Here is a 24,772-nt window from a genome sequence, read left to right on the forward strand (position 1 = left end):
AAGGCACGCTACGCCACGCTGCCACTCAAGTGACTCTACTACTGGCCAATCACAGCACGTCTTTTCCGGGCCAATTCAATCCAAAGGAGCTTTATTGGTGTGAGAAAACAAACGTTTACATTGCCTCTGATGGCCTACCGAACGTCCGCTCTGTGACACACACAGAGGCTTCTGTGAAGCACCAACGCGGAAGCTTGCCCTCACTTGAGTACAGACGCCAAAGGAGGCGTCTACCTTTCTATGTCTATGGGTGAAATCCTCTTTGTTAATTCATAGGACCGCTTCGTCTATTTTCAACCTTATCTTCATAGACCCTCTATACTAGGAACTAAAAACATGCATGTAGATAGCTCCTAGGTTCACTTGTTTTTGTGTTCTGTGGGGTGTGTGTGTGTGCGTGTGTGTGTGTGTGCGTGCGTGCGTGCGAGCGTGAGTGCGTGCGTGCGAGCGTGAGTGCGTGCGTCCGCACGCACGGCGCGTGTGCGTGCCTGTTCGCGTATGTGCGCGCGTACATGCGTGTGTGCGTGTGTCTCTCTGTGTGTCTCTGTACTCACTCGGTGTCTCAGGGCTCGGAAACCTGTCTACCAGTCCAGTGACATCATCGGTTGGCGGGTTTGCTCATTTCAAGAATATTTCAAACAAGAACAATGACTTCTCTTTCAGCATATTGACTTTCCAGGAAAAGAAAGACTATCCAATTATGCCATTGGTAGGCACCTTATAATTTGTGAGGACCAATTATTATGAAGGTAATCTTGAAAATAGGTGAAGTGGTCCTTTAACTCAGAGAGTGTATACAAATGCAACCAAATGGACCCGTAACGCTCTGAGTTGAAGCACAATGACACTTTTGGTAGAGGTTTTGGGTTGTGCAGTTACCTTAACTGCCATGATCTAACTGTCCCATTATTCTCACCATTGACTTACACTGCACAGTGAATGGGCTCTCAAAGCCACTCTTTTGGCACATGCACATTAAACAAACAAAGTTGATTCTGACAATATGTAGCATTACAAAACCCAACACTGCATTTTTCTCTTTTAAATAACACATGTCATAATTTTATTATTCAAATTATGAAGAAGATTTAGACTGCAGATACAGATTTAAAGTACAATAGATAGTTAATGGATGAGTAGTAAAATAATTATATTAAGTTGCTCTGTGTTTTTTTGATTGATTGAAGTATTTATTTTTGTATTTACAGTTTACAGAATTACAGTACATTTCAAGCACAACTCAATACAAAAACTGTCAACTGTGAGTGGACGACCCAATAAAGCATTACACTTGTTTACAAGAGGGTCCACCTTTTTCAATTCATCATAACATTTAGAGACGTACAAATATACACTTCTACAGTATATAGCCCAAAACAGGAAATCATCATAGAGGGGGTTAATAACAGGGGAAAAAACATATACAGTGAGGGGATAAAGGGGTGGGGGGGGGGATTCAGATTTTACAGGGGCCCGTTTCGAATTGCAGCCGTCCGTAGGTGCCCTTTGTCTGGTTTTGTAATGTTACCTATTTGTTTGCGTTCATTTACGTGCTAAAAGTGTGAACTGTTTCTACTATTGAATATATCTCGGCAATGTTTGGATCGTGGCAAAGGCAACTTACACGAGCCAAACTTTAACCACAGTGTAAGTATGCTTTGAATTAACATTGAAGGTTTCACAGTGTACAACACATCGTAAGGAGTTCTCACCGAAACACACAAAGACAATTACACCTGAAGTCCCTGCTCATTTCCTTTTCACTCAAATATGAGGGTGTGTTTGGGTGAATGTGTTGTTTGGGACTGAAGTTACATACTTCACATACTGTTTTTGTCAACAACAACATAAAAAGTGCCATAATTTGTTTAGTTTTTTTTCAAAAATGTCAAGGCATTAATCGTGTATCACCGTATAGTACGTAATTTCTGGAATTGTTCCAGTGTAGCGCTTTGTGTTTACTGTATGTTCTGTGGTGGGAGATTAAAGCTGCGATCCGAGACTTTTATTAGTCATTTTGAGCAACCTGTATGGTAGATTATGTTAATTCAATATAACTAACACAAAACATGCGAGTGTGAGTCCCTGCTCTACTACTGAGACATTCTGGTATAGGACCACATACTGGGTTGACTAGTCCCTGCTCTACTACTGAGACATTCTGGTATAGGACCACATGGGTTGACTAGTCCCTGCTCTACTACTGAGACATTCTGGTATAGGACCACATGGGTTGACTACTAGTTGGTTTTGCATGAAGGTAAAAACGCAGTATATCCATTGCCTAAATTAGCTTTCCGTTAGTAAAGCAAAAGTCCCGAATTCCAAAAAAAGTACAAAAGTTTTCAAATGTATCAAAATTGCAAATACCTCAAATGTTTACTTAAGTACAGTACTTGAGTAAATGTAGTTGGTTACTTTACACCACTGCGCAACAGTAAAATCCCTGGTATAATACAAGGGCAATAAAAGTGACGGATCGCAGCTTTGAAAACAAACAACGTCGGCCTGAAACTGACAGTAGCTCCAACTCTGCTGAGTTTGGCCAAAGCCATTTTGAAATACACCTGACCAAGAAAGCCACAGTGTTTACTAAAGTGACTTTTCTTTATAACTTTCTTTTCCTTGAGCATTCACTCTTGCCTGTCTGGATTTTCAAGCAGGGAGTTGCACTTTTCAGACATTTTTTTTTTTTTTTTTTAAATAGATTACCTTGTGCCAGACAAGACATTATTAATCAAATAGATGTCATTATCAGACCGTGGTGCATGGTCTGGCACTCTGGCGCCCTCCTGCTGTGGAGAAGGGGATGTCGTGTTGGAGAGTGGAGGACGTTTGGTGGAACTGCAGGCCAAAGTCACTGACTAGAATGTGGAACATGAGAATGCATTGTTGTGCTCTTTAGATAAACTCTTTTAGACGTTGGATGAAACGTTCGAAATGCTCATGGCGGAAGATGTGTGCATGTTTGGTCTTTGTTGTTCCGGCACAATGAGGACAACACAGCTCACACAAATCAAGTCAACCTACCAACCAACCAACGAAACCCAGTGAGTCAGTCAGTCTCAGCTGATCAATCAGTGCAGTCAGCCAAGTCAATTAATGCAGTGGTTCTCAATGTGGGGTCCGGGGACCTCCGGGGGTCCCTGAGGGGGTTCCATGGGGTCCCCAGCTAATTGAGGAAGTGGAACAGTTTAAACAATTGTTTTTCTTTTTGGCTATTTGCCACAATACAATACGAGCTTGTAGATGGGCTATTTTCCAAAAACGAAGATCCCTGGGAGAAAATCTTTTCAGATGGGAGTTCACGTCCAAATACATATCAATTTTGGGGTCCTCGACATAAGAATGTCTAAGAACCACTGAATTAAGGGAACGATGCACCGGACACTAATTGCATCATGATTACAATGCGAGAATGCCTTGCTCTGATGTATGTTATCAAACAGGCTGAATACTTTTCTATGTACAGCTTACAGTATGTATCTATGGCCACTTGAGCTATATGCTAGTGGTCGATTAGTCAGGAACACTTATTATTTTCAACAGTAAATCTTTATTGCACAAAATGTGTTTGTCTTTCTTCTTTGTTTTCTGTGAACGATGGATAGTGGTTGTGTCTGGGTATAGCTCCGTCAGTAGAGCCCTTGCCTTTGGACCACAAGGTCATGGGTTCGATCCTGACTAAGTAGCACGACTTGGGTGTTCACTGTTAAAAATAAACATACCAATAAATACATACATATAATGATGTCAGAACAGGCCAGTGCCATATATGGAGATAGAGGGGTGATGCAGGTCCAGAGCCCGGGCAAAGGCTTTTGTGCTGGTTCTGGACAACGGGCTATCCGACGGACTCGACACCGGGCACTGCACGTAATAAAACAGATGCCTTAGTCCCAGGGGACATGCTTGGTTCCAGGCTGTGTGTGCATGTGATGCTCGTTAGTCAACAACATTCCAGATCTATCATCTGCAGGAGATGATTTATGATGTTTGTTTGCCGCTTCTTTTAGAGCCAACACTTACTGCTGATTCCATGCTCCCACAAATATCAAACCAACATTTGTCACATTCTGGGCTCCATTAGAGTCCATTAGAGGATGCTGTTTGTGGAGCATGTAAATCTTTCAAAAGAACCAAAATTTCAGGGGGAAATAGTTTCTACTTTTAATGGAAATTAGACTAATTCTGATGTAAATCGCTGTCAGAAGTATTGCAATTCCCAGCCTTGATGGCAATATTGACAATAAGAAGAATAACTAGTAGCCTATTCTAGTCTAGAACTATTATAGTCTAGTCTCGAAATAAAGCCATCGTTAACTGTGACATGTCTAATGTTACTTACTGTACGTACATTGACAGCAAGGGCAACAGCGATAACTGCTGTCATGTATTGGAATAAAGGTTTATTCTAATAGCTACTGGTTTGGGGTTCGGGCCCCCCAAAGGTCCTTGGGGTGGTCGTGCACTCATCCACCTGGGTGGTTGAGTGCCAGAAGACTGCTGGACGAGCGCTGGTGTTTTGGCATGGGGGGTAATATCTTAATTTTCGGGCCTGTTGAGAACTCTAGTTTTCGCCGGCTGCCGGGCACGGCTGCACTAATAACTTTTGGGTATCAGTCAAAAGGGAGACATCAAAGAGGAAGGATGAATGGGGAAGGATCATCATATGGAATGTCAGAACAGGTCAGCTCCATATATGGAGATCTAAGGGTTTGAGGTTAGAGTAAGGTTAGAGTTGCTGGCCAATATTGATGACATCAGGGATCTCCATATATGGGCCATCCCTGATGATGTCACCGTTGCCACCCGACCAACACACTGATGGGAAATGTACGATTCCATAGTTAACTGCGACCTTTGGTCACAATAATAATACACACACACGCACGCACGCACACACACACACACACACACACACACACACACACACACACACACACACACACACACACACACACACACACACACACACACACACACAAAACAAAACAAATAAATCACAGTAAACGAGACTAATTCAACAGTGGCTTTCACTCACCTTTACTTCACTTCATATGGGTATTCGAATATTAGTAGGTATGCCTACACGATATATGGAGATATATATACAACATTATTATGTCACATATCTTACATATAATAAGTCTGACATCACAAACGCCATACGACCAGGCTGATCGAGAGCTCCATATATGGAGATGACAGAGACATTTTTGGTGCTGACATGCCATGTAGATATATGGATATACGATGGTAATCATGGTATCATCATCATGGTGATTGGTGACAAGCATCCAGCCAGGCCCTATATAAACTATTATTATTAATATTAACTAATATGAATTATAACTACTACTACTAGGCTACTAGTACTAATACTACTACTGCATCTGCTGCAGTGCTACTACACGCGGAACGTTTCAACGCATATCAGTTCCTACCCGGACGTACATCACAGCGGGTTTACAGGCATGGCGTCCTTCAGTGCACAGTAGATGTGTTGTGTCTATGATTTATATCAATAACGGGCACGTACAGGTCTAGTATCAAATAATACTCCACAATGACGTGCCGGACCGTCCGTCAAGTTCTCCAGAGGCGTAAGTGTAATTCACTTTAATTAGAAACCCTTTACTTTATAACATTATAACATGGAAAGGGAGCTAGCAGCTAACAGCTAGCTCCACCCAGTTGTTGTGGGGTTTGTCCTGCGACCTTCTGCTGAAGGTGTGTGTTCTGGTGGATGTCTCTTTGTTTAGTTTTGCATAACTAAACAAAGATTGATTGAATACTTTGAGTTTGCATAATAAAAAAGCACAGGGAAGTACAGTTCAATACAAGGTACAAAAGAGGATTTTAAACCCAAGACAAGAGAGCCTGTGGCTTTTTTTCCATTGGGGTCCTTCATTCATATTCAATTAATAGGAAAAGAGGATTGTAGTTTTCCAAACATACCTGTCCGAATAATTGAATATCTTTAATGCAGTGGTTTTCAACCAGTGGTCCGCGGACCACAAGTGGTCCTAGCCGCAATTTGCAACACTAGATTTTTTTAAATAATGGGATGAATCTAGAATTGCAATACCCTCCATTGACTCCCCACTCATCCAATTTGGTTTGTGATCTGCTTGTCTTAAACAACGTTAAACTCACCAACATTGCAGCTGTAGTCCAAGCTTGAATTATCCTCTTTCAATCTGCCGAGCTTGTTTTTCATTAAAATCCACCGTAGACATGTTATGAGCTACTTTCTGTCAAGACATCCTCTGCAGGTGATTCTTTTTCTTTTTCTAAGTGTTGCAGTTTGGAAGCACTCGTTTTTGTTAATGGATCGCGCTGCTGCCTCCTGCATTACGTGCAAATTTGAAACGGGTGGTACGCAGGGCCGTTCAGTGACATACGACGAGTGCTTCCAAACTCCATCACTTAGAAAAAGAATCACCTGCAAAGGATGTCTTGACAGAAAGTAGCTCAGAACATGTCTACAGTGGATTTTTATGAAAAACAAGCTCGGCAGATTGAAAGAGGATAATTCAAGCTTGGACTACACAGCTGCAATGTTGGTGAGTTTAATGTCGTTTAAGACAAGCAGATCGCAAACCAAATTGGATGAGTGGGGAGTCGATGGAGGGTATTGCAACTCTAGATTCATCCCATTATAAAAACATCTAGAGTTGCAAATTGCGGCTAAAGTGGTGCGTGTTCTAGGTGTTCCCCAGCTAAATGATGGAGACTTGGTAACCAAACGGACCCCTATAGATCTTTAACTCATGACAGTGTAAAATGAAACCAACACGTACAAGTCCATTTGGTTTCATGTTACTCTCCCAAGAGTTAAATAATTGTTAAAGATCGGCATCAGTTATTTTACAAGAAGTCTACACAATTAGAGAATGTAGAATAATTGTTATTTTGATCAACGATCTTAACAACAAAACTAATTTGTTTTGCGTCTGAGAGGCTACATTTCATCAAATGGTGGTCCGTTGCCCAATAAATAATATTGATATGAAAAGGGTTGAAAACCACTGAACCCATTTTGGTGTTTAAAGCATTATGTTATACTTTAAATAGCTGATCTACAAGCTCATAGCAAATCTTTGAATATATATTCTTTCAGAGTGAAGGTTTTTAACTCAATTCTTTGCTCCTTGGGGGTCCCTGGAACAACATATTTTCAGATGGGAGTCGGCAGCCAATTACATACAGTTTTGGCTTCCTTGACGTGCAATAGTTTGAGAACCACTGACATACTGTAGAAACATGGGATTCTCAGAAAACTGCCATGATTTAGAAGACATTTGTAGAATCTGTTTTCAGGTCTAAAATTTTGGGGCGGGAACCCCTTTTTGTGTTAGCATTATGATATGCTTTAGCTATTGAAAAATAGCAGATCTACAAGCTCATAGCTTGTACGAGCTTGTACGAGCTTGTAGGTCTGCTATTTTTGAAAAATCGAAGAACGACTGACATAGAAACATAGCTTTTTCGGAAAACTGTCAGGACGTAGAAGACATTTTTAGAATCTGATCTCAGGTCAAAATGGGTTAAAGTAGGTTGGCTCAATAGCTGCTTCGTGTGTTGTATCATATGTCATTATGCATCCATCCATCCTCTCTCTGCAGGCCTGGCGTCCAGTGCAGCCGCCCTGCGGCCCTCAGTGACGGAGGCACGCGGCCACCGCAACGCTGTCTTCTCCAGGGAGCAGGCCAGGCAGAGGGCCCTGTATCCCCGCGTGGAGAAGATCGAGGTGTCCCTGCAGGGCCCCGGGCTCCAGGGCACCCTGATGCTTATGAACAAAGGGATGTCCACCCCGCTCAGCTGTGCCCGGCGTGAGTAATAACTAGGGATGCAACTGACTGTTATGTTCATAACCAGATTAATCAGATTATGGCACTTATTTAGCACACCTTACACATTACACATTATACACCTTACACATTTTAGGTTATTTTAGTTCTATGTTCTAACAAAAAAGACATTAAAGATGAATAATCATTCAAAAATACTATTATTATTAATACTATTATTACATTTTATCTCACTCCTCTTTGGAGGATTGTTTAAACATGAAGTCATGGGCTGCTATGCTCGATAACAGGCTTGATGAGCCCAATGCTTATTGATACCGGGTACTCGATAAATACTATCTACCTGAACCGTGCACCCCATACATTATTACGTTGAATTTCTCAACTGAGTGCTTGCTTCCTCTCTTCTCTTCAAATCCCCCTCAGACCTGACGGAGTACCACGTAACCAACTCGGCACTGGCACTGGTGGATGGACAGCCCTGGCCTCTTCACCAGCCCCTCACCCACTCCTGCACGCTGTCCCTGCTCACCTTCAAGGATACGGATCCAGCGCTCGTCAACCAGGTACCCAACACGGTCTAGTATCTAATCTATTAGTATTTCACCTTCAAGGATACGGACCCAACGCCCGTCAACCAGGTAGCCATCACGGTCTAGTTGCTATTATGATTGGGTCTGGGGCGGATGATAACTTCCGTCATGTTGTAACCAGTCTGGTTTGCAAGTACTATTTGACCAACTAACACATAAAACCAGTTTGCAATTGATCAGCAATACATTTTAAGTGGCTTCATTTCACTGTTTGAACAACATTCGAGCTCGGCAATGAAGTTCAGGTAGATTGGTCCAGAATGTCGATGTGAAAACAGTTGTGACTTCTTGGCATCAAAGAATCGATGCAGAGCACAGCTTCCTTATTAGTATGCTAAATCAATTCTCAACCCACACTCCTAGTAGATTGTCTTGTCTGTGTGTCAAGGGTTGACTTTGCATCCAATCCAGTAACTGTCCAGGGCTGTCACGATTACAAATTTAAGTTGACAATTAATTGTCACACAATTAAGGAAATAGTAGACATAGATGATCTACAAGCTTACAACGCACATTATAGATCTGCTATTTCTGCTTTTTACATTTTTATGAATGAACATTTTTCAATATGAACACGATTATGACAAAATAATTGCGATTCATCATCATAGGCATCCGTCGGTCAGTGATGACGATGGATTCATTACCTCAAATAATTGGGATTTGACGATTATGTAAAAATTGTGACAACCCTAACTGTCTCTGTCGTGTTCTGTCTCTTTATCTCTCTGTCTCTTTATCTCTCTGTCTCTGTCTCTCTCACTCTGTCTCTTTCTCTCTCTGTCTCTCTCTGTCTCTCTCTCTCTCTCTCTCTGTCTCTCAGGCGTATTGGCGGTCTTGTGCGGCCCTGTTGGGTCAGGTTCTTGAGACGGCCTTCAAAGAGGACTTTGTGGTGGAGCTGCTGTCCATGCCAGAGGTTCCCGGTAAGGAGCCGATTGTGGTGCAGGTTCCGTACCGACTGTCACCTTTACACGGTCTCTAGAGAAAATGGCAAAATAAAATATCGGATGTGCCTTCCGTTGAAGTGAAAACCCCTTCCATAGTGGAAATCTTTGATAACGCTCCACCGCCCGTTTCCATGTAAACGGAAAAAAACGTGTGACATCATCATGGCGCACGTCTGCTGACGTTGCGTATGTTTATTACATAGAGCACCGAAGTCCTGACGTAACTCGCTCATCCCGACGATTCCCCTGGTTCGCGGAAGTAATTTCTCTATGGAGAATAACATGGGGTGATCTTAGAATGTCCAAGAATGTCTCAGCGTTATTGTTAGGGAGGTGTCTCTAGCGAAAATCTAACTAATTCAGCAGCAGTAACATTAGTGTTTTCTCTCAGTCAGTTGATTCTTCATATCCATATGAGTGAAACGGCCGGGGTGACATTTTTCAAACACAGTTCTTATATAAGGCGATCTAAAATCGCCCCATTGGGATTTCAATGCAACTAAACAAATACATGAACCTGTGTATTGGCGCCCTCTACTGAAAGTGACGTCAGACTTCAGTGCTCTATTGGTGCAGAGCCCTAGGTGATATTTGAGTTCCTAGGATGAGCAAGTGCTGCTCCCTCGCCCCGCTCATCCTACGAACACACATTTAGCGAGCCGCTACTTTGGTGAATGTACTAAACAAACAGCCATGTGATGGGAAGTAGAACGGAAGTGGTTCTACTACGCATAAACATAAGCTCCGAACACAGAGCCGTACAGTCTACAGAATAGACAATTCATCATTTTGTGCATGTAACCGAGGCCAATGTGTATGTATTGGTAACATGTGCTGAAATAGTGAATAAGCACCAGGATGCGCACACTTATATTATATGATTGTGAAGGGAATTCCTGACCTGCCCGCAGCCCACGTTCCTTTTTGCTCGTATAAATCACCCCCCTCCTCCGACAGTCCCTCCTCCGATGGTCTTTGCAAATAACGGACACTATAACAGGAATTAGGTAGTCTCTCTGACTTACATATTCAGTTCCGTCCACATCTAAATAAATATTTTTTTGTCACCGTCATTCATAGCAGTCTGTGCATTCAGGCATGCACAGAGATAAATTATCTACCTAGAGGTATCTAGGTTTTTCTATCAACGCTACTACGCACGCATGCCTGCCCGGTCTATCTGGCAGTGCGCCACCGCCACCTGGCATGCACACTACAGCATGTTAAATCACTGACTGTTGGTGAATGTGTAAACTTCGGGGGGAAAAAGTGAGTACGCAACGGGACGTTGCCGTTTTCCTCTACAGACCGCTGCCGTGTAAAGGTGGCCTCAATGAGTCGGTGTTGGTGTGAAATGTCCTGTCCTTTCTGTCTTGTCTCTGCAGTGACCTCAGGAGCATTCTGCTGCGATGTGGTGATGGACCCACAGCTGGACTCATGGAGTCCGTCTGAGGTGCGTGTGTGTGTGCGTGTGCGAGACAGTGGTGGAAAAAGTATCCATGTTGTTTTACTTAATTAAAGTATCAATAGAGGGTATGCGCGTGACATCATCATCATACCCAGGAGTTGCCAGGAATGCCAACTGAGTGGCAAAAAACTACTTTCTGGCCTTGACAGCCCATACATCCAAACAGAAAAGTCCTATTTGATTCCATTAAATTCCATTAAATTCACTTTGTCACTCACTTTGCCACTTGATCTGCCATTCACTTTATGCATGCGCATACCCTCTCTACTGCAAGTGGAATATTTTCTTGAGTAAAAGTACAAAATAATTGGTATCAAAATGTACTACAGGACACGCTGCGCGCTCTGACCCGAGGCGCCCACCAGCTGATCCATCAGGACGTGGCCTGGGAGCCTCTGGAGGTGACGCCCCCTGTGGCCATGGAGGTCTTCTCTCACAGCAGGTATACACCTTGCTACGGGAAATAAGGGGCTCTATATGCACACATGCCATTTTGGAAAGAACTTCCCTGCTTCCTTCACAAGGTGTTACCGATGGCACTAATGAAGGCTCTGTTACATTCTGGTCATACGGAGTCAGGGTGCTAATATTGTGCATGTTGGCTCACTGGAAACACTCTGCTACACCTGTGGGTCTCAAAGTGTCCTTGAGTGGGTTCCAAATGGCCCCGCACGGGTGTGTAAACCTGAGAGTGTACAAATGGAACCATTTGTTTCCATTTGTACAAAAGCAAAGATCTTTCATGAATTAAAAACTAAATTCAATATTTTCTTCCCCCAGTCATTTCAAGAAGAAATCAAAGCAAATATCTAAGAAATTCCATAAATTAGAAAACAAAACATTTAGAAGTAGAAGAAGCTCACAACGCAAGCTCACAATTTTCTTTTTTTGCTGTGAACCTTCATCGTCAGTGTGTTCTCCTCTTCCTCAGGAGTCAACAGCTAGAGGTGGAGAAGATGGCAGCACAGAACCCCAAAGGCACTGTGTCACTGTACAGGTGAGGCGCACGCACGCTCACATGCGCACACACACACACACACACACACACACACACACACACACACACACACACACACAGACACAGACACGCGTGTGACACACACACTGACAATTTAAGGACCTACTGTATAGGCCTGTATTGCTCTGAAAGAATATATATTCAAAGATTTGTGCCACGTTTTCACGGTTTTCAAAAATGGCAGACCTACAAGCTCTCGGTGGTGCTGTGAGCTTGTAGATCTGCTATTTTTCAATAGCTAAATAATGCTTAGTTAAAACACCAAAAGGGGTTCCCGCCCCAAAATGGGTTAAGACCTTTGAAATGCCTTAACAAAAAGAAGAAGAATAAGACTATTGGTCCATCAAAAGTAATCAACAAAGGGTGGGGGGTCCCCAGTTCAAATATGATTATTTTGGGGGGTCACGGCTTGAAAAGGTTCAGAACCACTGCACTAAAGCAAACTATAGCCTCAGCTGCAATTTAAAAGGAGACCTTCTAGCAGTAGGGGGTGCTGTTGAGGCATTTCCTCCCCTTCAAAGTACACCATGGATATGTTGAAGCAAGCATTCTGAGCACTGCTGCAGTCAGGACTCCACTGCACTGCAGTGTACAATTCACTTTAATTTGGTTCCATTCGATCCTCTGTATGTGTGTGTTGTTCTCAAACATTTTCATGTCAAATTGACACACAGTTATCCTGCAGACTCTCATTTTAGAGTGTACAAATGGACCCCAATATAAACTAGCCATATTGCATTCTTGGGTTAAATCCTTTTATCATTGTATTTGATTAAACCGTACTTTTCTGTGCTTTTTTTGCTAACTGTTAATAAAGCATTCAATCAATCAAACTAATGTCAAAAGCCTTATAGCCATATATCTTACCCCTTATATATTCGGGCTATACCCTCACTAATACCCCTTATCCCTAAACTTATTTGACATGTTTTACTATTTTGAAAAATCGTATTCAAATAGTTAAAATAGCCGATCTACAAGCTCACAACAAAATGGAGAACAAATAATTCAAGGCCAAAAAGTCTACTGGAAGCCCCCATAGGTCCCATGTTAGACCCAGAACACTCCTTGGGCTAAAAACAGCCATAGCCGTGGCTATGGCCTTTTTGAGTGTTTTTGTGCAAAACAAATGCTAGGAATGGATTCAGCATCATGGCGCAATATTTTTCTATTCGGTCTGTTTCTCATAGGAGGGCTGTGGGCAGTTCAGAAACCGTCTTCCAGTGACATCATCGATGGGGAATACAAGCTAGTAGAAACTGCAGGCTTTCTAGTCCTGAAAATTTGCAATGTGAAAATGGAAGCCATCGTTCTCACGATAATGAAAATCTAAACATTTTTGTAAAGATATCTTGTTTAAAAAAGAATCTGCCTAATGATGACTGGAAGACGGTTTCTAAACTACCCACAGCCCTCCTATGAGACACAGACTGAGTAGAAGAAAATCGTGCAATTTTTTCATGATTATTAGTGAGGACCTATTATATGAAGATAGGTTGAAAAGTGGTGAAGTGGTCCTTTAAAGACTGGTGAAATTTAGATAGTTATTTTTTGCCTTGGATGTTAATGGCATTGTCACTTATTATGCTAATTGCTCAACGTGCAGCTTTTAGCAACCAAGCTGAATTTCATCCATTAGGCCTATATAATAGTCTAACATTTCTATCATAAAAGTTTATACTAACCACCATTTCTGGGCTCATGAAATCTCCAGTAGACTTAGTCGGATAATGGAAAGAGTACCGGTAGGTCCGCACACCGTTTTAAAAGCTCCCAAAATAATTTATAGTACAGTATATATAGAGTACACCTGCAGAATGCTGGTTAGGCAGAAACGTTGTATTGCTTTGTCATTCATAAATTATTTTGGGAGCTTTTAAAACCGTGTGCGGATCTCCTCTTTCCTTTCGCAGTCATTTTTTGGGGATCCTGCACCCTGTGAAATATTTGGCTGTGTGTGCACCTCTTGACACCTTTTGGGACAGGATTAAAGGCTGATTCAGGGTACGTGTTTTGGTGCGGATCAGTTTTCTGAAATAAATATTTTGTAGATCTGCTATTTTTCAATAGCTAAATTATAACAATGTTTAAAACACAAAGGGGTTCCTGCCCAAAATGGGTTAAAAAAAAAGAAAGAAATTGTTGCACTTCAGTAATGACATTGACCCAATGCTGTGTAACTGTATGATTTCCTATGTGTACAGTATGTCCCCAATTTGTTCAAGTAGGTCATTTGGTATCTGGATTGAATACTGTGTGGTCCCACAAGGTTCCACCCCTACACCCCTTCCTTTTTGTGCAGAAAAAGTTACAGATCCTATATTCAGTAATCATTGCTTCAGTTAGTTCAGTAACGGGGGTCTCCCTGTCTCTCCAGCTCTTTAATAAATAGAATTTCCAGGTGGGTTGACAATTTTGTCCATGTCAATAGATGGTTGGGTACGCATGCATCAGCTTCACATTTATAGCGATCCAATTCCCAATGTTGCCTACTCATTTATTTGTGTCAGCAGGGAGCACATCTAATTTCATTTGTTTGTCCTACATGAGTCCCCCCACCCCCCCCTGATTAATTTGGATAACATTTGTATCGTGACCTGAAAATGCATGTTGTTAGACCTGAGAAAATCAGATTCTACAAATGTCTTCTGAAATCATGTCAGTGGTTCTCAAGCAATTTCATGTCAAGGACCTCCAGAATTATATGTATTTGGCCGATGGATCGATATAAGATTAAAGAAGTTGGGGCTCCAAGGGGGGAAAAGTTTGTTGACCACTAGGATTGAGTGAAGGCTGCCGTGTGTTGTCCTGAAGGACATCTTAAGGACAGCCCACTTTCCAGACCAGGACAACAACCCACAGGCTCTCTTGTTTGAGCAGGAGTCACCCGGGAGTTGTCTCTGGAAATAGTACAAAATCCTTCACCGTGAAGGACTTTACAGCCAAGAAAAGAGAAGCTTGGCCTTTTCTTCTGAGTCGCCGTCGAGCTTGAGGTGGTGAGAAGACATCCACTACGTGAGATGTCAGACATTTGTCTGTGCGCTGATAGGGTTGTTCAGGACTCAGGAGAAATGGGGCGCAGCACATAATCAAACTAATTAATGTAATTGATTAAAAAAAAAACATTATTGAACTTCCTCCCCCTGGACAGCTGGAGGGGAAAGGAACTGGTTGGAATAACGTGTTCCTTCCACGTGCTACGTCCAACCGGGGAAACTCCCACCCTGTCAGGTGAAAAGAAGCAGAATGCTCATGCATGGAAGGAAGCATGAGGTCAGTCCGTTGCTCTCCCCCGGTTGGCAGAGATAGTCTAGCGCCCATGATTACATTAGATAATTGACACTGGGTGAAAATATATAATATAAATAAATATCATTAATCAATGCCCTGTTTTGGACATGTAGTAATTATATACTGTAGGTAATGGTAATTACCTGCACACTGCGTGTTATCCTTTTGACTGTACTACATACTGTTGTCTATAGAGTAGACATCAAGATGACCCCAAACATGTTTGAAAGTAAAATTTCCCTTTGTATAATATGCTATCTAAATTACATTTTAACACATTCATTGTCACCATTCATTGTCAACAAAAAAGTGAGAGCGTTTGTCTGCATGGTGGCTAGCACACAAACCGAAGGTGGCAGGAACCAGGAAGCCTTACGGAGTATGCGTTGTGCATTGACGGGGTCATTTTTTAACTGTTCTATTTGCTTTGTATTGCGTCATAACTGTTCTTGTTAAATGTATCAGAGACACGTGAATTCACCCTTTGTCAGCCTTCTGGTTGGTCCCTGACTGGCTGACCAGCAGGCTCTTTCTGCCTTGTTCCGCCCTGGTTCCGCCTTGTTTATATTGAATTTGCTAAAACATATTTTTTGGAAAAAACTAAAAACAATGAAATGCCCAGTCACCATGCTGCACCTGTGATGTTCCTTTTTACTGACACCAAGTTTAATTAAAATACGAATTGCGTGCACAGAATATCAATACGAAGCAACTGAAAAACATGTTATTTCAATGGTAGTGGATGGAGAGAGATGATTTTTATCCAAACACGAAACGGCAACCAATGGGTGCGAAGAGGGGCACAACCACAGGCGAGACTTGACAAAGGGTGAATTCCTGACGAATAAATAAGGTAGCCAACTGACAAATAATAATAGATACATGTCTGTGTGTGTATTATGTAAACAATTTGTTAAAGGACCACTTCACAACTTTTCAACTTTTCAGATGTCGATGTGTGTTTGAACCTGACCCAGAGACCGCACTTTTTGGTTCTTCTCAAATACTGTCAAATCACAATGTTTCTGTACAAAATATAATGATGTATGCTAAAAAAAAGTGATTCTAAGACTCTGGAAATCAGATGAAGTACCTCATTTCAAGACCTGGTTAACGGAGCTTACTTGTATACTACATATGGGAAAGAATCGCTATGACATGATGGACAATTCAAATAAGTTCTATGTTATATGGCAGCCATTTCTAGATCACCTTGCTCAAATGTCAAATTGAACCTCAGCATTTAGTTGTATGTCCTCCACTCTACACAATCTAGCAGTGTAATTTATTGTAATGTAATGACTCATTCAGAATGAAATCATGCCCTTTTCTTTCTTTTTTTTATTATTATTTATCTGTCTGTCCTATTTTGAAAAAACGTAATAAAAATATTAAAACACATAAACCGTCCTCCAGTGACATCATTAAACATCCTTTTTAAACAAGATTATTTTTACAAAAATGTTTAGATTTTCATTATAACGATGGCTTCCATTTTCGCATTGCAACTTTTCAGGACTAGAAAGCCTGCAGTTTCTATTAGCTTGTATTCCCCATCGATGATGTCACTGGAGAACGGTTTCTGAACTGCCCACAGCCCTCCTATGAGACACAGACAGAGTAGAAATAAATTGCGCCATTTTATCATGAATATTAGTGAGGACCTCTTATATGAAGATAGGTTGAAAGGTGGTGAAGTGGTCCTTTAATCGAACTCTCAAAGGTCATTAATTAAACGTGCCAAAATGTACTGTAACACATCAAATAGGCTTTATTGGCATGAGAAAACATTGTCAAAGCAACAATCAACAGAAAACGGCATATGTACAATCAAATGGGACGTAATTGATGTGTGAACGCTCTCTGTCCTGTCAACAGATGTGGTGACCACGTGCTGCTGAGTGGGGGCCCCCTGGTGGCCAGGACAGGCCTGTGCTCCCAGTACGAGGTGACGGCCGTGCACACCTTGGGGCCAGGCCCGTGGGGCCTTCAGCGCAGAGCCCAAGGCCTCTCTCTGCCTATACAGCTGCCGGTGAATAGACTCTCTGTGTGTGTGTGTGTGGTTACAGCAGTTGTTTTCAACCTTTTTCATATCCAAGGCCCATTTATTCTGCATTTGAGCGGGCAACCACCATGTGAAGATTTAGCCTTGCAGATTCAAAACTATAGAATATATTGTGTTGTCATTGGATGAGAGTTTGTCCACAATTACATTCGTCTGTTGGTACCATTAGGAGAGACTGCAGGCAAACGTTGATCAAAATAGCAATTATTTTACATTCTCTAACTGTGTAGACTTCTTGTAAATTAAGTAATATAATGCAGATGTGAACAATGACATAACTCTTGAGAGCGTAAAATGAAACCAAATGGACCCGTTTCATTTTACAAGAGTCGACATACTGTATGTCAGATGGACACATTCTTGCGACACAGTATGAATATGTCTTAACTGGTCTCAAACCTTTCTCCTGCATAGTGTCCAGCGCGGGGGTAGTAATGGTCGCTGTCTTCTAAATAAGTAATTGAGTGTGCTTGAGTTATGTGTCCATAATTTATTGAAGGCAATGACTGACTGACAGTCACATTGTCCCATTATGTGTCCTCACAGGCTCACCACACAGTGTGGCGAAAACTACGACCCAGATCAGCCAAGCTGGTAAGACACACGCACCTACGCACGCGGACGCACGCACGCCCACACGCCCACACACACACACACACACACACACACACACACACACACACACACATACAGACACGCACACCTACACACACGCATACCTACAAATAATTAAAACAGTCACACACACACACACACACACACACACACACACACACGCGTGTGTTTGTGTGAGGAGACCAATAACAGTCTAAATCCATAATTTATTCTGACCCCTCCCCGAAAGGGCCTAGCTGTCCTGACCCCTCATCCATCATTTATACATTATGGATAATCAGTGTGGACTTGGACTGTTATTCGTCTCAACTGCTCAGCCGGCACTTTTATAAATGCTATTTATTTATTTATTTTAAAAAGCACATCCATTCCGGCAAATCAGAATTTGCATCCTCACCTTCCTCTTCAATGATGGTGTTACGCAATGTTTGTGTTTACACAAACGCTCAAAATTGTCCATTCATTGTCAATGAGGTTTAATGTTTGTGTAGGGCAAAGTTTGTGTTGGCACATACACCAAAAGCTGGACATATCGCCCCTAAAAAAATTTGGTATTTATTTACTTGCATCTTCAAGACGAAAATAGCTGCCATTTTGACGTTTAATTTTAGATTTTTAAACCCTAATCTTGAAGCCTATAATCTAAAACTAGCTGAACAGCTGATGGTCTAAATAAGGCATAATAACTCCAAACCCAACCCTTAAACCTTAACCTCTAAATCTAATCCTCACCCCAATAACCTGAATCTTGTTCCTAATGGTATAGACTAGACTCTAGTCACCAGAGTATAGACGTAACTCCTAAAACAATCATTTCTCCTGTGAGAACCAGGAAAATTGCCCTCAGTGTCTATTTTGTCATGTGTGGTGTGGGCACATTTGGCCCGGGCAAGTGCACTTGAGCACACTCGTGCATGCTGACACGCACACGTACGTACGCACACACACACACACACCATAGCTCCCACAGTGAGGCCATCTGGGCGAAGTGTTACGGGGCATCTGAAATATTGGAACGCTTAACCTGCTCTGATGGCGAGTCACCGAGCGCTAGAGATAAGATCTGTCTTTTTATACTATGTCGCCACCGGCAGCACAGAGTGTAAGTGTTAATTTTGACAGCAAATTCTCATTTAGTCTCATGCTGCGGTCACACGGGCAGATACAAAGATGCAAATGTATGGCGTATTTATAGCTTTGTATCTTTGTATCTGAAGTTGAAACCAGCTCAACGTTTTTGTAGCTTTGTAGCTTTTTGCAGCAGCTACAAACGTCGGAGGCATCTTTGCATCTTCATGTCACTGGCTTTCATTGACAATGAATGGTAGACTGTATCTTTGCATCTGCATGTGTGAACATGTGATTGACACCATTTCGTTTATCGTCCTATTTTTGTCTAGTCTTAGTTGACTAAATATCTAAATATTTTAGTCTTACCGGTAGTCTAGTCTTAGTCCTTTTTGTCTAATATATAGTCAAAAGCAAGCACAATGTGTGTGTGTGCGTGTGTGTGTCTGCGTGTGCGTGCTCGCGCACGCGTGCGATGATGAAGCTTATAGTCGAGAGAAAAGAAACAATGCTGTCAACAGAGCTCTGAGGGTAAACCACAGTTTTCTGAACTTGTCCTATCAAAGTACGAGCCAGCCGTTAACCATGAATCAAAGAAAGTGGTATTTTTATCGGATTCACGCTTGTCTGGACATGATTCACTCCCCAAAACTGATGAAAGGCCGTCTCTAAGTCCGTCCCAAACCAAACGCCTTTGCCGGCTCAGCGCGGCGAGCTCAAAGAGGGAGCGGTACATCCATCTCGTTCTTTAAACTAGGCTAGCAGTTAATTTTGGATGAGCCGTCGAGGCAAAGTTTCAGTGGTCCTCTCGTCACGCAGGGTGGGGTAATAAGATGTACATCCATTAATAGGCACAGCTGCTTACATCATGGTCTGGATGTGGCCTACATCTCTGGTGCGGTTCTGCCAGTCCATTCCCCGGTTATGTCACAGTTATGTTATGCCCCAAAGCGCCGGGTAGGTCCGGGTTTGGGCAGAGAGCGTACTACTGCATCAACGTATTCATTAGCACGACGCGTTTCGCCGTGAGCTTCGTCAGGAGCTCATGGCGAAACGTGTCGTGCTAATAAATAAGTTGATGCAGTACGTTGTCCGTCTCTGTTCCCTGCAGTTCCTTCCTTGGAAGGTTTTTCTCTTTTTGATGTCTGCTAACTACACTTGCACCTCCCACGGGTCTTTTTGGATGTGCAGATTTTTATTTATTCATGTGATTACACGTCATTACGCGTTTTTGTTTCATTTCATGAACACAATCCATGCTAGCCCTCTATGGGAAAAAGTGGCGCCAGTGCCAGCAGTGCGTGAAAACCCACAGAAGAAGAAGGGCTGCCTGACTAACCACGTGGTGTGGCCCCCATACAGCTGCTGTTGTTGCTGCTGTTGGAGGGGCAGCATCTGCTGGGCGGCAGCATTAGCATTAGCTTTTAGCTTGTTTTCATGTTTTATAAGGTCAAACCGGCAAATCCACAAACCTGCGGCCAAATAGTCACGGATGAAAAAGTTTGAGAACCACTGGTCTAGAAGTCTTGGAATCGGTCTTAATGGGTTAATAGTGGCGAATCTACACACTTTTCTTTTTACATATAGTAGTGCAGACTGCAGAGAGCCAATGTGTTTCCCTTCTGAGCAAGCATTTGGCAACCATGGCAAGGAAAAACTCCCCTTTAACAGGAAGAAACCTCCAGCAGACTGTAGGGCCATCTGCCTAGACCATATCAGAGAGAGAAAGGGGGAGAGAGAGATGGACAGCAACAATAACTACTGTGTAAACAGAAAGGTGCAATTCAGGGAAATTGCAAGCGTGGTTGCACTGATGCGAGGAATATGCTGGGGAAAATCCGCTTGTTCTTGCATTGGTTCTTCATGTGGGAAGCCATTTGCACACTTGTAATTCATGGGTTTATCCTAGACAGTTCTGTTCTTGATGAATTCTGTCTTGCCATTACATAATAATCCTGTCTGGTTGGACATTATAATTTGTCCAATCAGAAAAGGGACAGAAAATTGACTTGGCATTACAGAAAAGTTTACAAATGATGTCCATTGAAGTTGAACAGAAATTAACTTTTTTGTTCATTGAGTTCAATGGACATCATTTGTAACCGTAAGAAAACCTTAACAAAAAACTTCAGCTGGCATAAAAGTTCTCGGACCTAGAACAATGGTTTGATGCCCACCTCATTAATAACAGTCCTTAGCTGTATGCTAATGATCAACGTTAATCGTTAAATGGTAAATGGATGCATTTTTATAGCGTTATTGTCGCAAGTGCTTTACAACGTGTGTTACAGTCACCCATTCACACGCACATTCTCAGGAAACCATACAAGGCACCAACCTGATAATCGAGCGCAATTAGGGGTTCAGTAGTTTGTAACCAACGGGGAGACCAGGATCGAACCGCTTTCACCATAGTATTTTAAACTTTTGATATTTAAAAATAGCAGATATTGTATATACAGTCTTGGTGCACAGTCTCTTAGAGTAACAGAGCTACAGTAACATTAACTAATTAGGTAATGTCATTAGTTAATGTAGTGACGTTGATCTCTGTGACCATCTGAGTGAACTCGCTATCTATCTTATCTATCTATAAATGCAACATGTCTCTGTCTGTGTGTGATCCACGTAACTCGAGAACCGTTCGCCCCACGGACTTCAATTTTCACACACGGGTACAACGGGTATTGCATAGCCGGGTGGGGCATGGATCTCCAACTTCTACAGGCTCCACTCTAGTAACCTAAAAGAAATGTTGTCTCCTGTGGTTTGCATTCAGAGTGTATGAATGTTGAAAATGCTGCATTGGTAGTGGACAGTATTGGCAGGTTAGCCTACACAATTTGTGTGGGGTCCTGACCAGACAGACCTTGACTTTTTGAGGAGCGCTAGCACCTCCTATACCCAGCTATGTCTGTTTGTGTGAACACAAACACAATGATTTGATTGGCTGATCACCCCATAGTAATGATTTGATTGCCTGAGCAAAGTACATATTGAGGATAACAGTGAGGGTAGGAAAGTAAAGACCAAAAGTGTATTGGCCGGAATGACATTTGTGATGATTTGATTGGCTGAGCACGGAATGTGATTTTGTGTGATTTCTTTTTTGTGTGTGTGATCTTTTTTTTTGAGAGCCACTGGTTTAAACAACATCATGAAACAAGCCAAAATAAGCAACTATACTTTACAAACAAGCCCCCAAAAAACACAATCCGTAAACTACCAATAGGTTTAAAGCAACTTTACAGAAAACAAAAATGAGCCCAAAATCGCTTCTAATAAGCAGACATGTCAGCACTGCCAGTGCAGCAGCTGCCTGTAGAGAATCAGTGCAGCTGGAATTGGAGGTGAAAGTCGAGGTTAAAGGACAAACGGACCATATGTTACAATTTAGTGTTTTGGCTGACACTCTCGTCCAGAGCGACATAAAAGGGGCAAGGTCGAAGTAAATGTCAAGAATCCTCTCCTAGTCGACAAACAACATTAAATGGCCTCATAGAATTCAGTGCAAAGATATATATCTATATATATATTTTTTTTTTAAGTAACTAGGATACTAGGTAAACATTTTAACATTTAGGGTTAGGCATGGTTTTACTGAGTTTAGGGTTTGGTTGCCTAACCGTTAACCTCAGTAAAACTATGCCTAATCTCTCAAGTACAGATTTGAGCTGCGCGACAAACAGCATAGGGTGCTGTTTTTTGTTGCCGTTTGTTTTTTGCTGATGGGTTCTCAGATTGCCCTAAACCTGAATACTCAAAAACAAGCACAGGAAAGTACAGTTCAATACAAGGTAGCTGTTACATTCCCCTTTTTAGGTCTAGGGGTATAAGAAGAGGATGCAACCCGGCTGGCATGATAATTGTTATTTATTCACGTTATAAGGATAAGGTATCATAATAATAAACAATAAAGATGTACAACTGGAATACAAACGAAAAGACAGGCTATATGGGGCAACTCAAAGAAACCATCAAAACTATCTAGCCCTATTCTAAAGTATCGCACAACACTCTTACCTAACTCTAACCAATGAATGAAATGAAATGTACACAAAGTCAATCTACCTAAACTGTCTATGCTAACTACTGCCTAACAAAGATTTACAAAAAGTACGCACCCATACGCCGTAAGTATATATTATATATTATATATCTCTCTATATATATATATATAATTATAATCAGCTGTATCTTTTAGCTCTGAACCACCAATGACCGAAATAAAGCTCAGGGGACCACACACAGGTTTAGCCCCTGGCCTATGCTTATTAAACAGATTTGATCTTGAGCGTTTTAACTTAGCTCCTACACACGGACAAAGTACTGCTCAGTATGAGGTGACTGAGAGACAATGCCAATGAGTGCATGTCACAGGTGCAGCTAAGTAGTCTTCACAGTCTAGTCCTCTGAGCACGGATTGGCTCCTGGTGACTAGGAGGTGGGCAGACAGCAAGGAGGTTGATGGTTCTTCTCCGCCTCCACGCCCCACAGCAGACCAGACCTGTGACTGAAAGTGTTGATCAGCACTCTGTACAATGCAACCCATTCATGATATATTATATATACACACACAAACATAACCACGTTATCATATGATATATATATATATATATATATATATAAATATAATCATTACTTTATCATCTCATAACTATAAACATACCCCCCGATTATGTAACAGTAGCCCTAACCTCAGTAAAACTATCCCTTAACCCAACCCTTAACCTCACTGGAACTATGCCTATCTTTAACTGTGGTGGAAAAAGCACTCAAATGTTTTACTTAAGTAAAAGTATCAATACTGCAACGTAGAACTACCCTTGACTTCCGGTCGTTGGACTTCAAAATAAGTGTTTTTTTCCCGGGCGGTGGAGGTCAAAATAAGATTATTTTCGGCTAATCGGCTAATACAGACATTGTGGTATTGGGATCGGATCGGGAACTAAACATCCTTATAGTTACTTTAATTCCACCACTGATTTTGAATCCTTTCCACAGATTGAGGTGCCCACGCCCACTGAAGAAGCTCCACCCACGCCAACCGAGGAAACTCTTGCCCCACCCAGCCCGTAATGACCTACGTATAAACCTTCTACAAACAAACACACAAAACCCTGCTATCACCTGTCTGTCTTTGTAAGATTGTCCAATAAACGTGTAAATTATGTGACAAACGACGTGTGTGTGTGTGTGTGTGTGTGTGTGTGTGTGTGTGTGTGTGTGTGTGTGTGTGTGTGTGTGTGCGTGTGTGTGTGTGTGTGTGTGTGTGTGTGCACCAAATGTACCCACAAGTATAGTAGAATTTGAGAAATGGGCATTGTGTGGAGTATTGCAGATTTATATCTGATTTACACTGTTGTGTAGTGTACACAGAAAATAGCAGATCTACAGTACAAGCTTGTGAGCTTGTGGATCTGCCATTTTCAGCTTCAGAATTAGGGGGGGGGGGAAAGGCCAAACATTTGTTGATATCCTCAGAAGTATAGTAATACAAACGTGTGTGTGTGTGTGTGTGTGTGTGTGTGTGTGTGTGAGAGAGAGAGAGACAGGGGGAGAGATAATGAACGAGGGGGTGGGAGAGAAGGAGAGACTGCAAATGGAAACACGCATGCATGTGTTCTTGTGTGTGTATATTGTGCAGTCAGCAGGTTTGGAAGGGGAGACAAAGGCGGAGTGCGTGTGCGTGCGTACACAGGCCAGCTGTCGTGCCGATCACTTCCAGACAGGTGTGGCGGACCCCTGGGCAGTGTGTGCGCGCTCCGGGGCACAGTGTGTTTGTGTGAGTGACTTTGAGAAAGTGTCCGAGCCTAAGAATTCTACAACAAGCGCTGATGTCACTTTCTTCGGCCACGGCCCCACTTTTGTTTTGGTTTGACTTTTAATA

General features: G+C 42.1%; 1 protein-coding gene across 1 annotated transcript; it reads left to right on the forward strand.

Annotated features, from left to right (window-relative positions):
• The first annotated feature begins 5,466 nt into the window (after window positions 1–5,466).
• On the forward strand, window positions 5,467–24,053 carry mrpl39 (mitochondrial ribosomal protein L39). The gene is made up of 10 exons (XM_080758401.1): window positions 5,467–5,606; window positions 7,632–7,838; window positions 8,244–8,383; window positions 9,234–9,333; window positions 10,743–10,810; window positions 11,155–11,267; window positions 11,757–11,822; window positions 17,013–17,166; window positions 17,746–17,793; window positions 23,887–24,053. Exons 1-10 carry the CDS (start codon window positions 5,570–5,572, stop codon window positions 23,959–23,961), a joined length of 1,008 nt encoding a protein of 335 aa, XP_080614527.1. The 5' UTR covers window positions 5,467–5,569; the 3' UTR covers window positions 23,962–24,053.
• The last annotated feature ends 719 nt before the right edge of the window (window positions 24,054–24,772 follow it).

This window comes from Protomyctophum bolini (assembly GCF_963924005.1).
Source record: "Protomyctophum bolini genome assembly, chromosome: 24".
In the NCBI taxonomy this organism is placed as follows: domain Eukaryota; kingdom Metazoa; phylum Chordata; class Actinopteri; order Myctophiformes; family Myctophidae; genus Protomyctophum; species Protomyctophum bolini.

What these genes read in the sequence shown, in the direction of transcription:
- mrpl39 (XM_080758401.1), top strand. Translation starts at nt 5,570, where the DNA reads ATGACGTGCCGGACCGTCCGTCAAGTTCTCCAGAGGC. An exon ending in CCCGCTCAGCTGTGCCCGGC is followed by an intron (nt 7,839 to 8,243) that starts GTGAGTAATAAC and finishes AATCCCCCTCAG; the next exon opens with ACCTGACGGAGTACCACGTA. An exon ending in GACCCAGATCAGCCAAGCTG is followed by an intron (nt 17,794 to 23,886) that starts GTAAGACACACG and finishes TCCTTTCCACAG; the next exon opens with ATTGAGGTGCCCACGCCCAC.